The sequence below is a fragment of the Osmerus eperlanus genome, chromosome 5, assembly GCF_963692335.1.
Source record: "Osmerus eperlanus chromosome 5, fOsmEpe2.1, whole genome shotgun sequence".
Taxonomy (NCBI): domain Eukaryota; kingdom Metazoa; phylum Chordata; class Actinopteri; order Osmeriformes; family Osmeridae; genus Osmerus; species Osmerus eperlanus.
The window spans coordinates 16,834,628-16,850,642 of NC_085022.1; the positions used below are offsets into that span (position 1 = coordinate 16,834,628).

Genomic DNA, 16,015 nt, shown 5'->3' on the forward strand with positions numbered 1-16,015 from the left:
TAATATCAATTCCACATGGTCTATAATGGTCAGGTCTGAGCTGGAGAAGGGAGGAAAAGCGGCTATAGAATTAAAGATGGATTTATAGATGAAAGAACGAGATGTATTGATGGAGCGGTCTGCAGGAGGGATAAATACCGGGATTGGGGAAGTGAAGGAAAAGAAATGGGGAGAGAAACGCAAAGAAAAGACGTAGGAGTTGAGTTGTGGTAAACCAGGGAGGGAGAGACGAAGGAAGAGGGAAGGAAGGAGAGTGATGAGGGGTGGGGGGGGGGAGAGGGAGGGAGGTAACGAGAGAGATGAGGGAGGGAGGCAGAGGGAGATGGGGGGGGGGAGGGAGGTAACGAGAGAGATGAGGGAGGGAGGCAGAGGGAGATGGGGGGGGGGGGAGGGGTTTCACAGTCCTCAGGAGGCTGATGTCCTTGCAGTCCTCTGGAGTTCCCATCCTGCCGCTGGGTTTAGTGGTTTCACTGAATCAACCTCCCTCTCCCTGCACTCATTCCACCCATCCCACAAACTCCATCTGCCCCCTCCTCTATCCACCCACCACCCTCCTTTCGTTCCCTTCTGCCTCCGGTCACCCCCCCCCCCCCCCCCCCCCCATCATCCACTCGTCCTGACAGTAGCAGTACTTCACTAACCGCTCTGCTAACCGCTCTAACCGCTCTGCTGTATACAGCAGAGCTGTATACAGCAGAGTGACTGCACCTCCCATGGGTTACCACTGAAACCCACCCGAATGAGTTTGAACCTCGCGGAGATCACGTGTATAGTCTCAGATGATCGTCCATGACATGACCTGGTAACAGTGCACCATCGACGGGCCGTTCATGGTTAGTGTACGAACCCTGCAGCCTCTGCTCCAGTGCTAACTCTGACAGGACGCTCGCAGAGATAAGAGAGTGCTGAATGTTCTCTATCTACGCAGGGAGCTCTCTGCCCTCCTTCCCTCCCTCGCTCAGCTCCTCAGGGAGGGGGGGTTGGAAAGTGTGGCCCTGGGGGCGGGATGACGTGTGCCCCCCCCCCTCCCCCCTTCCTTCCTCCCAGCCTTTCCAACCTCCCCTACCACCCAGGGCTCTAAGGGGGGTGCTTGTGTGTGTTAGTGTGCAGTTGTGTGTGTGTGTGTGCGCGCTGGGTGCGGGAGGGGGTTGCTGAGTGAGGTCCTGTGTGGCTGGGAGAACTGCTGTGTGTGTCAGATCCAGCAGGAAGAGGAGTCCCTGGACTCTCACTCGACTAGCTCTGCTCTCTACCTCCTCACCTCCTCCCCTCCCACACACACGCTCACACTCTCACCCGCTCGCGTCAGGCTCGTTCCCCCTGTGCTCTCCTGTCTGCTTCACCGCCCTACATGTTGTTTCCCATCTTTCGGTCTCCTGTCTCCGTCTCTTTGTCTCCGTCTCACTCTCTCTCGCTCTTTTTCTCTCTCTCTCTCTTTCTGTCTCGGTCCCTCGCTCTTCTCCTCCTCCTCCCTCCCTCTCTCCAGTGTTTGTTTGTGCTCCTGTGTTGAGCTCACGGGGGGCTGCTCGCCATTTCTTATTTAAGAGATAAAAAAACCTTCCTTCCTCTATTCCCAGGGAGATGGTGTCGACAAGGACACTGGCAGCCTTTTCCTGGTATTAAATTCCGAACGCCCCCCCCCCCCTCCATCCCTCCCTTTTTCTCTTCCTCTCTCTTCTCTTCTCTGGAAAATGTGTGTTGAGTTTGGAAAGAGCACAGGGAGGAGGGGGGGTAGAGAGAGGAGGGGTAGGGGGGGGGGGGGAGTCAAGCGGGAAGAGCCAAACAGGCTCCCCCTGCCCTGCGCCCCAGTCCTCCCCCCTACCCGCGTGCCCCTAAGGACCTTTAAGGGCCCCTTCGGTCGGTCCCACTGGGGAATAGGCCGGAGGTGCCTGCCCTCCCCCCATCCCTCCACCCCAGCCTCCTGAGACAGAAAAACAAGTCGGCCCTCCCTGGCTCACTGGGGGAAGAGAGGGAAGGGGAAAAGACAGAAAACGAGCCAGGGCCGACACTGGAGACCAGGGAAGGGAGGGAGGAAGATGGGGAGAGAGGAGGGGAGAGAGGAGGGGAGAGAGGAGGGGAGAGAGTGGAAGAGAGAGGAAGGGAAAGGTGATAGCGGGTATGAATGTTGGAGGGGACATTTGTCATTTCTGTGGAAGAGGGAGGAGGGCAGGAGGATATGAGATGATGTTTTTTAATAGGCGTCACCAGAGCTGTGAAGTTCGGCCTTCCTGTCTGACAGCCACTCCTTTTCTACACACACACACACACACACACGCACTTCTCCATAATCTTTGCATGTCAACATATATTTTCACATTTACTATGAAACACGCACCCACACGCGTTCACAAACATACAAACACACACTCTGGCTGCTCTTTGCATCATCATGGAAAAGACAGCTCATGCCCTAGAGAGAGGTCTCAATAACGGAATAATAAGAACCTAATGTACTGTCTCCCACCGCCATTGGCTAGCAGCTGCAGACTCGCCAATGAAAAGAGCTGCGTTCATTGGATCTCAATTTGACAGTGTGTGATATCACTACTGCCTGTGTGACATCTTGGTCAGCCGTGTTTCCATCCATACAGCAACAACATGCTGTGTGAGTTAAGCTCCTGTCAGACAGGCCAGAGGAGATGCTAAGCTAGCACTAACCCTCATTTGGCGCTACTAGTTACAAAGTACAACACAGTTAAGTACAACCCATTCTATACTTCTTCTACCACACACACGCTCACAGACGCACACTGCAAAGGAACGATGGATCGGTGGGACTTGGGGTGTGTTTGTTCCTTTGGCATCTGTCAGGGTGGAGGATGCTTCCTCATGTGACTTGTGGTGTGTTTGATGTGTGTGTGTGTGTGTGCGCCGTAGTTGCTCCTGTTTTGTCTTTGTGGTGCGACGTGTGCAGCCAGTGAGATGTCAGTCAGTGCGTGTGTCAGTCTCGTGGCGGTGCACACACACAGCCCCCTCCAGAGGCAGACCTGAGCCAGAGCCAGAATCTCCTTCCCCTCTCTCTCTCTTTCCGTCTGTCTAGGGGAAAGAATGTTCCGGTTTATATTCCCCCTTGGAGCAACGGAGGAAGGGGAAGGGATGGAGAAAGGGGGGGGGGGGGAGGGGAGACAGAAATTGAGAGAGAGGGGGGGGGAGAGAGAGGGTGGTTGGGTGTCGGAGATAGAATTGGAGATATCAGGAAGGGTAGGCTGCTACATTGGAACGTGTTCTGTTGTCACAGTGTAACGTCTTCATCTGGAGGACAGTCTCAGAAAGAGGACACTGGTCTCTCTCTTCCTCTCTCTCTCTTTTCTCCCTCTCCTTGGGTGAACCTCTGGAGGTCCATATTACAGTTTAAATTTCCCCAAGGCAACGACAGGAAAACACTTTTAAATGTGAAGAAGAGCTGTATATATATGTGTGTGTGTGTGTGTGAAGCTATGTCTATGTCTGTATAGTAGGTCTGGGTGTATGAAAATCTATACTATAATCCATAGTGTGTCCATGTTTATAATTTGTTGTCTTTGTACAGTAGGTGTACAGTAAACCTTTGTGTTTGGGTAGGTGGAACTGAAACCATGTATAAGGAGATTCAGTGAGCAGCTGTGTGTGTGTGTGTGTGTGTTTTGATCCGTCTCCTTCCATGACGTGCATACAGTAGGTTCATCATCCGTCTCTAGGTGTGTTGGGTGCTCATCTCCCCTGCCTCCCTGCATCCCTGGGGTGGGTTGGTGTGTGTGTGTTACCTGGTACACTGTGTCTCTCCATGATCCCTTGGGAAGGGGGCTGTCTTGTGAAAATTGTCAGGGGGGATAGAGGGCTGAGGAGAAATGTCTGCCTATATATATATATATATACTGTACATACACACACACACACGCATTGTTTAGGGTTAGAGAGGGTAAGGGGGGTAGTGAGTTCCCCTGAGATAATGGGCCTATGTAGTCCAATCCAGCTGCACCTGCTCTTACTGTGTGTGTTTAAGAGAGTGTGTCCCAGGCACAGTCAGTCATCTGTCAGTCCTGGATCCTGGCGTCTTCATATCCGTCACTAGTACCAGTACCGGTCCCATACCTCCATGGACACGGGGCAGGACGGCTCACAGGACAGGGAGCTCGGTTCGGGCGGGCGCCGTCAGAGTCCAGGCTCATGTGTTCTTCGTTCTTTGTTCCTGACTCATGTCCTCGCCAGATTTAGGGCTTTCCCCTGAATTTCCTCTACAGCTGGGGATCTGTCGACTGCACTTGACTACATTTGCTTGTGAGGGGTGTGTGTGCGTGTCTCAAGGAGTTGAAAGGCAGTCTTGTACTATAGCTGTTTTGTATAAAAACACCGTCTTGTGGAAGTTGGAGTGTATTTTTCCATCTCCTAGGTCTGGCTGTTGTGCCAGTGCTTGACAAGCCGTGTGTGTGTGTGTTTGTCTGCACACCAGCATTTCAAGGCTGCGTGTCAAGCAGAGCCTGGGGCCCGGAGCCTGGGGCCCGGAGCCTGGGCCCCGGAGCCTGGGGCCCGGAGCCTGGGGCCCGGAGCCTGGGCCCCGGAGCCTGGGGCCCGGAGCCTGGGGCCCGGAGCCTGGGGCCCGGAGCCTGGGGCCCGGAGCCTGGGGCCCGGAGCCTGGGCTCCGGAGCCTGGGGCCCGGAGCCTGGAAGCCTGTAGGCTGAATTAAGACCAGAGGTTGTCCTTCATACTCTGCACTACATATTATTGACCTGTTCTCAGAAACCCCCCGTCCCCGTCCCCTTATCATCTAGCATGGTCAGAGAGACTGGTCCTCTCATTCTCTCTCTCTCTGGTATCTCTCTCATCTTCTCCCACTTTCTATCTTAGTCTCTCCCACTTCGATGTCTCCCTCTCTTTGGTCTCTCTGCTTCATGCCTGGCGGTGTCCATGATCCCCCCCCCCCCCCCTCGTCTCTAATTACCTCCCAGATCTCGGTCACGTTCGAACAGGAGAGAAAACACACATATCTGGCTAACGAGCGCTAATTAGCGTGTCCCAGCTAGGCGTGGCTCGCTCCATCAACACGGCAGCTCTGTGGACTCTGTTAATTCACTTCTCTTTTTCTAATTACCCCACACACGGATAAACACACATGCGAACACAGACAGTGAGAGAAAAACACACACACACACATACAAATAGAGACATTTACACACACAAAATAATGCAGATGTCCCACAACACACACATGCACACAGGGATGTTTACAGGTACAGGCATGTTTGCTTTTGCCAGTTGAGTCTTGGACATTGACCACAGAAAGAAAAACATCATACCTAATTTACGTTTTATTTAGAGTGCACAAGCTGATCATACCATGTGCATGTCCTTTTCAATATAAATGAAGTTGAATATGTTTGTAAAATGTGTCTATGCAGGCATTTGCTTGTATGTTCATCGACGTGTTTGTATTTAAGTGTGTACGAGTGTATTTGTGTGTGTGTCTTTGTAGGGCACGACTTATTTGAGTCACTGGTGTGTGCGCGTGTGTGTGTGTGTGTATTTATATGAGTGTGTTTGTATTTGTATAAAACGCGTGTGTTGCACTCCTGGCATGGGGACAGTCTGTGACTCAGAGATAATGGTTCTCTGAAAGTGAGTGTGTGTAAGGGGGGGGGGAGGGGCACAGCTCCAGCTGGCACTGGGAGAACTGAGTGTGTGTGTGTGTTAGCTTCAGGGGCCTGCCACATGCACCCCCTACTTTCTCCCACCTCCGTGCCTTTCCCCCAAGGTAGTGTCTGGTGTCTGGGGGGGCCGCAGTGCGCGAAGAACTAGGCAGGAATGCTAAACAAAATAAATGCGTGTGCATAGGCGAGAAAGAAGGAGGATGGGAGAGGGTGATGGAGGGATACGGCTGCCAGGCTCAGGGAGCTATTGGGGTCAGACACGGCTGCATTTACAGAAAGGGAAACGCGCGTTGGTTCGGTGGGAATGAAACGACGACAGTTTCAGGGCTGACCCTTTTGTTTGCTCGCACACAGGCAGAGTGCTTTCCTCATTTGCGCTAATGTTGCACAGCTCATGACTGAGTAGCTGTCTGTACCTCTATACATAGTTGGGAAATAGGCCTGGGTGAGAAATATAGTCTCTTAAAAGGTACCTGAACACACACACACACGCACCGTCCTTGTAGATGTTTTAGATATATTTACAAACACACCCGCACACAAGCGCATACACACTAATTCGGGCTGAAAGAATGCGTCTCGGTACATAAAGAGACCTTGTTGGTCTGAATGGCCCTTTAGAAATCATTAGTCTCCTTGGACACCACTTCCAGCGTAAGCCCTCATTTCATTTCTGCTTCCTCCCCTCACCTTGAATTATGTCAGAAAACACCCGACCAGTCTCCAACGACTCTACTGAGCCTTATTAGTAATGACCTCAGCACACTTTACTGCCCCACACACTCTCTGTGTGTGCGGGTGTGTTCCCAGTGTATTTCTGCATGTGTGTGGGTCTAAGGTGAAGAACGATTCCGCTTAATTTATGTCTTTGCATCATGACGGTTAGGCTTCGGACCTTCTGTGTCTCTACTGTATGCTGCCTTTCTGTGACAGTTCTGTGTGTGTGTGTGTGTGTGTATAGTGCCAGTGGTATGAACCTGGTATGAACCAGTAGTAAGGGAACCGGATTCTCTTTGTTTACATCTGGCCGTGTTTGTAGTCACCATCCTCATGAAAACAAATGTTCTCAAATCAGGCCTTCCCTCCTGAGAGACACATTCCAGCACCTGCTCCCTTCCCTTCCCCTCCCCTCCTCCCTGCCTGGTTCTCCCCCGCTGCCCCTGCCCCCTTCTCTCTCCCTGGTCTACCCTGCCCCCCCCCCCCCATACGAGCCCACCTGCCCTCCTCCACATCACCCCCGCATCCGCAGCCTGTCTCCAGTTAGTTGAGTGTGTGTGTGTGAAGCCTTAGTAGGTGGGTAGCTAGTTTGAGTACAGTTTATTAATCTCCCTCTGTAACAGGCAGGCAACCAGGCAGGCAGGCTGGCTGGCAGAAAAATCCATCAAGGAAGGCCTAATGGTGGTGCCTGCTCCCTGCCATTCTCAGCCAGCCAGCCAGCGGCCTCTAAATGAAGTGTGCCCTGGACCCCCTCCTGAGACCCCCCCCGCCCTCTGAGATTGGAAACGCTTACTGCTTGAGTGTGTGTGTGTGAGTTGAGTAAATGAGTCGTGTGTGTCTTTGTGTTGAGTGAGTGTATGTAGGTAGGGAAGTGGGGGGCTGGGAGTAGGGTAGGGGGGTCTGGTGGATGACAGGAAGCCCCCCCCACGCTACCGAGCGCCATCCCGACTGTGCCAGCCCCTCTCATCCCCTCATCCTCTCGTCCTCCTGCAGAGGAGCATCCATCTACCCGAGCCCTGTGGAGTGGAGGATGGAGGAGCAGGGAGGAGATGGAGAGGGGAGAGAGAGAGGGTTGTTAGAAGGGTAAATATGGAGAGGTTTGGTATGACTGCAGGGTTGGAGAAAGGTAAAGTGAGAAAATGGCTAAAAACAAATAGAGAAGTCGGTGGGGAGAGCGATAATAAAGGAGAGTGGAGGGGTGGAGAGAGGTGGGGGGCCAAACGGTGGGCGTGAGGGGGAAGAGAAAGAAAGGTGGAGAGGGGCAGAGCAAGGTCTCGTTTGACTCCTCCCTCGTTGTCATGGTAGCAGGTTGTGCCCTGCATGCTCAGGAGGTACAGGGCCTGTACCTCTGGCATGAGGGCACCTAGGGGTGTGTGTGTGTGTGTGTGTGTGTGTGTGCGTGCGTGCATCCATGCATGTATGGTATGCTATAGGAATGCTAAAGAGATGCAAGGCACTTTTGATGTGCATCCAGACTGAGGAGATGCTGTTCCTACTGCTCATCACAATATCTGTCTGCCTGTCTTGCCTGTCTTGTCTGTCTTGTCGGTCAGTCGGTCGGTCTGTCTGTATCCTAGTGTGTTTATACTGCCACTGTGTCTTTCAGTTAAAGCTTAGTCTATCCTGTTTACCAGTGCATACATTGGAATTCTGCTTGGAAACATACAGCCCCATGAGTATGGTTAGAGGTGTGTGTGTGTGTGTGTGTGTGTAGCGTCAGTTAGGGGCCATTCTCCTCCCTGTCCAGACGGTGCTCTCACCACTGGACAGATGGCCACCCCCCCCCTCACTTCCCCCTCCTCCTCCTTCTTCCTCCCCCTCCTGTCCCCCTAAACACCTCCATCCCTCAGTCCCCCCATCCCTCCACACCCCTCCCTGAGCATGTTCTCTCTCTCTCTCTCTCTCTCTCTCTCTCTCTCTCTCTCTCTCTCTCTCTCTCTCTCTCTCTCTCTCTCTCTCTCTCTCTCTCTCTCTCTCTCTCTCTTCTCTCTCTCTCTCTCTCTCTCTCTCATCTCTCTCTCTCTCCTCCTGGTCCTCTGCTTTGGGGCTGTGTCTCATTTCTCCACAGTGGCTTCCTCTCCCGGCAACCCTTCATCCTAACAGCATGCTAGCAAACCACCGTAACCAGGCTACACTATAGATGACTAAGCTTATCGAAGTCTTCCAGACGTCATCTGGCCTCAGGGGTAGTAATCAGCCCACCTCTGTTACGAGCTCCCAGAGTTGGGTTACAGGTAGTGGACAGCGGGCAGTGGGCAGCAGCCTAATGCACAGCTAATGAGAGCTGTGTGTATGGGGAGCAGAGACCCTCCCTCGCTATGATTGGTCAGCCTCCTCCCCGTCTGCTCTGATTGGCTCTGCCTCCTACTGCTTTGCCCTGATTGCACAGGATGTGAAGCTTGAAGGGGGCCCAGACAGCACACCTTGCTCCCTCGCTCCCTTGCCTTCCTCTTCCCCCCCCCCTCCCACTCCTTCTTCCTGCCTCCTCCACTCTCTCCCTCCATCCCACCTCTGCCCTCAAGTCCCCTCTCTCTCCCCCCTGTCTGTTCCCCCCCTCCCTCCCTCAGACTCCAGTGCAGTCCTTTTGGAGCGAGCGTTAAATGTGATAATAAGGTGTGAAAATGGAGCCACAATGGTGGATGGAGGATTGGGCCAGCCCATTCTTCCTCTGCTCCGCTCCGCGTGCCACCAGTGGCAGTGCGGGCACACAGGCTGGCACCAAACGCTCTCTCTCCACCCACACACACACACACAGACACACACACAACACAACCGTGTGTCACAGAGTTGGTTTGAAAATGAGGTTTGAAATAACTGGTCGGTCTCTGGTGAGGGGTGCTTATGACTAGGACCGTACTAACTGACCTGTGTGTTTTGTGTGTCTTTCAACAGATGTCCCTGACAAGGAGGCAGAGTCTAAAGAGCGCCATGGGATGGGCTTTGAGGATGGCGATCACAGTGTCACCAGCCATGATGACCGCATGGGCGACGACGACCTTGACGACGAGTCAATATTCACCTGTGACAACTGCCAGCAGGACTTTGAATGTCTGGCTGAACTAACCGAGCATCGCACCAACCACTGCCCTGCAGGTATGACACACACTAAAATACCTATTCACACCCAGACATCTGGATAAAGAACTTCCGAAAAGCCTCCTTAAAGCATCTTAAACATCGAGTTTGGGGACGAGATGTGTCTGTGTATTGATGTTGTTTTCCACAGTTCTGTGCGATCCAGTGCGACATAAGTATGACATCATTCTAGGTTTGCTAGTTCCCTGAGTCCTCTCTCCCTGTGTCCTCAGAGTGACTCTCACAGGGGAGCTGTAGGAGCTGGATGTACATACATTATCTGTGTGTGTGTGTGTGTGTACTTCTGTGTCTCGGTGGGTTACAGTGGTACTAAAGGGCTGTACTGTAGGTTTGGTCTACCAACATAGTCCATGTGTTCGCCGGCTCAAGTCACTTTGACTCCCGAGACTCGCGTGTTTGAAGTCGCCAGGACACGCACACACACTTTACAGATTAGTGTTGTAGTGGCCTGTGTAATGAAGGCTGAGAGCTGCCCTGCAGAGGTGTTTTCCACCTGTCAGAACCACTGTTCTCCTTATCGACAACCGGAAAAAGCCCGCCCCCCCCCCACACACACACACACACACACACACGCTACTTTTCACAGTGGCTTGTGATTGGTGCTCGGAGACCCGGGACAGCTACATGTTGCCAATGGAAAGAGAGGGAGAGAGAGAGAGAAAGACGGAGACAAAAGAAAAGGAAAAAAGAATGATTTAAAAAGAAAGATATGGAATGTACAAAAAAAAAGTCTTCCCTGGGGAGGGAGGGTTCGAGATTGCAGAATAATCCCAAGCTTCGCCCCTCGCCCCCCCTGGACTGCAGCTTTATGATGATTATTGAAAAGAAGGGTAAATTAAAAAACAAGCTCTGACGAATCCTTTTAAGTTGTCTGGCCTCCTCAGAGAGCCAGTCTGGTGGGGGACAGTGATGCAGGATGCTGCCTCCATATACAGCTCCCCTTGGGAGTACACACACACACAGAGTGACGTGTGTGTGTGCATTTGGGTAAGAGCGCTGTAATGTGTGCGTGCAAATCTTGTTTTTGTGTGAGAGAAAGTGTGTGTGTGTGTGACTGCTTAGTGACTCGTCAGGGAATAACAAATAACAGCGGCCATCTTGTTAAGATTGGACACGGAGACATGCACGGGTCTGTCTGCCGGTCAGAGTCGTAGCATCTCCCACTCTGAGAAACCCGAAACCTGTACTCACCCACGAGCTAAAGCCTAGCAGTAGACCAGACCCTGGTCCTCTAACCAGGGGTGCTGGGGCCCAGGTGCTAGAGACACACCAGGTAATTGAGGCTCTCCAGGAGCAGCAGATCTGGAAAGTGGCTCTATTAATGACACATTACTCTGAGCACATATGGGTCTGGGTGGAACAGCGGTGTGTGTGTGTTTGTACGTGCATGTGTGTATACGTGTGTGTGTGTCCACGTATGTGTGTTCAAGCCTTTATGTGTTTATGCGGGAGAGTGTTAGGGCTGGAACCGAGCCCTAGAACAATACCATATAATTCTGTTACTCCAGATCAGTCGTAAGCCTCCATGACTGCTTCACCTCGGGTTGAAATCCTGCCATATCCCCTGAGAGAAGAGAGTGTTTGTGTGTGTGACTGTACAGACTATAAAAGTACAAATCCAAGAACACTGTGGTGTAGTTTCAGATCCAGTGTCAGGCCTGGTCTCAGTGCCATCATGGCAGCAGGCTGTATTCTGACCTGGGACCAGCCTCAGGGAGGGGCTGTCCGCTCCGTAACCCTTGCTGGGCTCTGGGGCTGTGGGGGGGGGGGGGGGGGGGGGACTGCAGCTGTGTAGGGTAGCTGACGGTTGGCTGGACCTTTGTTTGGTCAGGCCGGCAAGCCGGAGGACCCCCTATCGCCTGCTCCGTGCCCCCTTGCCAGCCTCCAACCCCCTTGCCTCCAAACTCCCAGCCTCTCAACTGAAACTCTGACTACCCACACTAGCCTTCAGCCTGCCCAGAACCCCCCCCCCCCCCCCAACATCATGTGGCAGTCCTATGTGCTCGTCTCTCTCACCCCTCCACCCTCTTTCATCCTTTCCTCTCTCGCCCCCCCCGGCTCCCTCTCTGCCACAGGGATCTCTGGGGACCATGCTACATTCCACTGCTCAGCGCCTACACTTCCCAGCATGCCTCTGCTCTGACTGTAGTTTTGAGCCACTGTATTCCAACATGGCTGACAGTCATGGACAGGGATCTAGACCCCATGGAACCCGGCACACCTCGGCACACCTCACCAGCTAATACACAGTATTAGCTAATACACCAGCTAATACACAGTATTAGCTGGTGGTGTGTGGTTGTTTTTAATGGAACATGGATTTGTGTGGCGTCAGATGGCAGATAGATATTGAAAGTGTGTGTGTGTGGTTGTGTCTCTATGTTGGTGTGTGTGTGTGCCTCCGTGTGGGAAGAGTCTAGGGAGAGTCTCAACAGGAGGAGGAATGTGGAGCAGGGGCTCCCTGAGGAGCGCTTGGAAAAAACCTGCAGATCAAATGGAGAACATTCTCTGCCCCGCTCCGCTCCACTGCCCCGCGACCCGCCAAGGTTGGGCTCCAACTGAGAGGACCCCTCCTCTCCCTGCTGCCCCCCCTTCCCCCCTGTGGCCAAGCCCAGCTGACCCCCAGCCTCCCCCTACCCCCTACCGCCCCCCAGCCCTCCTTCCCCCCCCCCCCCCCCCCCAGCCCCCTGCCTCCCTGCAGCCTGTCAGGCCCTGGCAGGAGCTGTGTGTCCTGGGGGTGGGTGTGTGTGTGTGTGTGTGTGGGAGGGGAGGAGGGTGGGGGCAGTTGTGAGGTTAAGGCACCATCACAGAACCAGTGGACCTGGCTGAGCCAATGGGGCCACACACTCACACACACCCACCCTGCATAAACACTTTGTGCATACACACAAACCATAACTGTTGAGACTCAGTGTTTAGTTTGGCTTGGTTAAATATAGCAAATTACGCTGACTACACACATAGACACACAGTCACACACAGAGCATGGGTAGAGACACGTTGTGATACATACAAGCACACACACACACACGCGCACACAGTGAAGTCCTGGGTGATCTCTGGTCTGCAGCTGATCACCCTGCGTGGAACCCCTACTGACACTCAACATTTCTGACACACACACACACCTGACGCGCACACCTGACACACATGCTTACAAACACATGCTCACACCCACGAACACACACACACACCTGACCCTCAACCATCAGTCTGCTGCCATGTCTAACAGACCCTTCCATAGAATCCTAGGTTAGAGAAGCAGCTATGGGAGCTGGATGTACCAAGTGCCTGTGTCTGTCTGGAATAGAGAGGGAGAGCGAGAGAGAGAGAGAGAGACAGAGACAGAGAGAGACAGAGAGAGACAGAGAGAGACAGAGACAGAGACAGAGACAGAGAGAGCTGTCAGCTGAGTGGGTGGGTTCTCTAGCTGTCAGCTACAAATAGGAAGTAATTAACCCAGCTTCAGGAAACGAGTAGGGAGCTGTCCGTCTCTTCCTGCATTTTCTCTCACTCACTCACTCCTTTTACACTCTCACTCACTTTCTCTCTCTCTCACTCTATTGCACTGATTTTGCAGCTGTGCTGTCTCTACACAGTAGGAGTCTACCAGGGAGTCTGTCTGGGAGAGGTGGAGGACAGGAGAAGGAGAGGAGGGGGGTGCTGTTTTAGCCATGCCCCCTACCCCTCCTCCCCACCCCTACAGGGTGATATGGTCTCCCCAGGGTGCCCCCCCCACCCTGACTACCCACTCCAGCATGAATACATTCTCAGCCCCACCACCCCCTCCACCGGCCCAGCTCCAGTCTGTCGTCACGGCAGCAGCTGAATCCTACAAGGCCAGTGCTTTTATTAAAGTCACAGATCACTTTCCTCCACAGAGAGACACGGAGAGAGAGAGACACGGAGAGAGAGAGACACGGAGAGAGAGAGACACGGAGAGAGAGAGACACGGAGAGAGAGAGTGGACAAAAAGGGAGCGGGCAAAGTGATGGACTGCAAAGAGAAGTGTGTGTTTGTGTTCCTATTTAGAGACTTGCTAAGCGGGGGGTCGGCCTAAGTGTCTGACAGTCTGAAGGCTCTGGACTATGTTTTAAGACTTTGCTATCTTTCATCTGGCTGCTGAGAGCTAGCAGGCTATTCTCTCCCACCATTCCCCTCTCCCTCTTTCCCTTTGTCTCTCCTTACCCACTTTCTCTCCCTCTATCCATCCGTTCACCCCCCCCCCCCCCCCGCCTCCCCCCTCCTCCCTAGCAGCCCGGGGGTGGCCTGAAGATTCCTCCACTAAGCCCTTGGCACAGATACAAATGCAGTCACAGCTGGTTGTAAACTCTGGTTTTCCAGAGAGAGCGGGAGCCCAGGCTCCAGAAGAGAGGGGGAGCGAGGGAGGAGGAGGGGGGGCACAGCGGGTAGGGAGAGGGAGAGAGAGGGAGGGAGCGGAGGGTGAAAGGGAGGGAACAAGTGAGACGCAGGAGTGTTGTTGTGAAGAGCACTGGAAGTCATTTTTCATCACAGGGTTCATTTTTCACGACAGAGTTCTCTTTCTCTCTCGCGCGCGCTCTCGCGCTTTCAAGCACTCCCTCTGTTTTTCTCTCTTCCCCCCCCCCTCTCTTGCCTTCTTCCCTCCTTTTTCCCCCTCCCTTCCATCTCTCTTTGTGTCTCTTCCTTCCGTTCCTCCATCTTCCCTTCCTTCCTTCCCTCCCTTCATCCTTCTTTCCCTCCCTCTCTGCCCCAGCCTACTTTCCCTCCTCTCCCCCGTTATAAAATATGGATGGCACCAGTTTGGGCTGCTGAGAGGTTCTGTGGCGGAGAGCGGAGCGCCGAGCGTTGCTCCGTCTCTGAAGAGAGCGGCTTGTGCATGCACCTAAACACTCCACTGAGCAATCTGTCAACATGTCAGCAACACATGTTTGGGAAGAAAAAAGAGTGGGAGAGAGAGAGAGAAAAAGAGAGAGCGAAAAAGAAGGGGAGAGGGAAAGAGAGGAAAAAACCTCTCTCTTCCAGAGGGAGTAATAGCTCCCACCAGGGCTCCGAAAATGCTTTGAATTCAGCAGATTTCTATTGCGGGAGGACTCCCCTGGGGTGACTTTTTACAATGCCTGCATTTCAGAAATTTGAGCCAAAGACTCCTGGGGGCATCCTTTCATAATGCCTGAAAATGTAGGGTTATATTGTGTGCAGTTCCCCATGGGGCCTTTATTAATACCTGAATTCTGAGGGACTGGAAATTACACAGGAGCTCTGCGGGGGCCACACTCTCACCAGGGGGGGGAGGGGGGGGGGGAGGAGGAACTCTGAGGGGACGTTTTCTCTTCTCTTCTTCTCTTCTTTTCCTTCTCTCCTCCTCGTTTTTTTTGTACTTCATGCAAGGGTGAAAAAGAAGAATTTGCCAAAGGACACAAGAAGTGTGTGTGTGTGTGTTGGCACCAGCTAGTCTGTATACAGCCTACTTGCTCGGAGGGGGAAAATACGAGACGATTAAAAATGTAACTTCCCCTTCCCCTCTTTCTCTCCCTCTCCTTTTCCCCCTCTTTCTCTCTTCTCGTTCTCCTCATCCTGTTTGCAGACTGAAGAGCAGAGAGTAAATATTTGTGCTGTCTGTGTGTGCCCAGGAAAAAGCTTGAATGTGGAGGAATATCTACATCCACTGTGTGTGTGTTTCACCCAGTCTTAGCAGGAAGATAGAAAATAGGATATTTGTATTCCACTGCTGAAGGGTTTTAGTGTTCAGCTTTATCTATCAAATATTTACACTGCAGCTTATGGAAATATACATTTGCATAAGAGAATGCAGGAACAGTCCAGAAGCCTACAGTGTATTCAGTATTCACTGATGCACAGGTAGACATCATATATATAGGTGGCAACGATGCTTGCTACCAGTTCTCAAAAAGGCCTAGGCTATATGTAAAAAAGGTTTAACCATACGGGTAATGGGTTTAGTCCTGTGTGTTTAAGGTCTCATACTGGTCCTCCACTGTATTCAGATCAGGTCAGGTGTTTGTCTGTCTTGTTGTGTGTGTGTGTGAGGGAGGGGGGGTTGTCTGGTTTTGGGTGATTAGATCTGAGAAGTGTGTGTTTGAGAGTTGACCTCTGTGGGGGGTAGGGGAGGTAGGCGTGGGAGGGGGGCAGCTGACCCCTTGACCCTGTGGGGGGGTCGACGACAGAGGAGGGGGGGGGGGTAGAGTCATCACCAGGACGGGGTCCTCGCAGGGAGTCCAGATAATGAGGAACAGACTGTTCCCTGGATTCCTGCGCCCCGTGGAGCCACCCCCCCCCCCCCCGCCCCACCTCTATCCCTCCCTCTCTCTCTTACACCCCAGACCTGTCTGTCCGTGCCCCACTCTGTCTCTCTCCTACATACACCCTGCCAAGCACTCGCTCTCCCCTTCCTCCCCTGCCCGTCTGCAGCTAATGCCCCATATATGCCCCTTGGCCCCCCAACCCCCCCTCCCCCCCAAACTCCTTCAACTGCCCCCCCCCCCCTCCCTGAAGAAATGCCCCCATGCTGCTCTTGTCTACCCTGTGCCTCACCTTCCCGCTACTTTCTCTCTCTCCACTACCCCTCCCTCCCTCCTTCT

The 16,015-nt window shown here is 53.0% G+C and overlaps 1 protein-coding gene across 1 annotated transcript in view; it reads left to right on the top strand.

The window, feature by feature from the left end:
• The window catches only part of znf423 (zinc finger protein 423), a 91,108-nt gene that overhangs the window by 15,389 nt on the left and 59,704 nt on the right, over positions 1–16,015 (top strand). Inside the window, exon 3 of the mRNA XM_062462011.1 lies at positions 9,231–9,431. Coding sequence (XP_062317995.1) covers positions 9,231–9,431 — 201 coding nt within the window. The remainder of the gene's footprint in view (positions 1–9,230; positions 9,432–16,015) is intronic.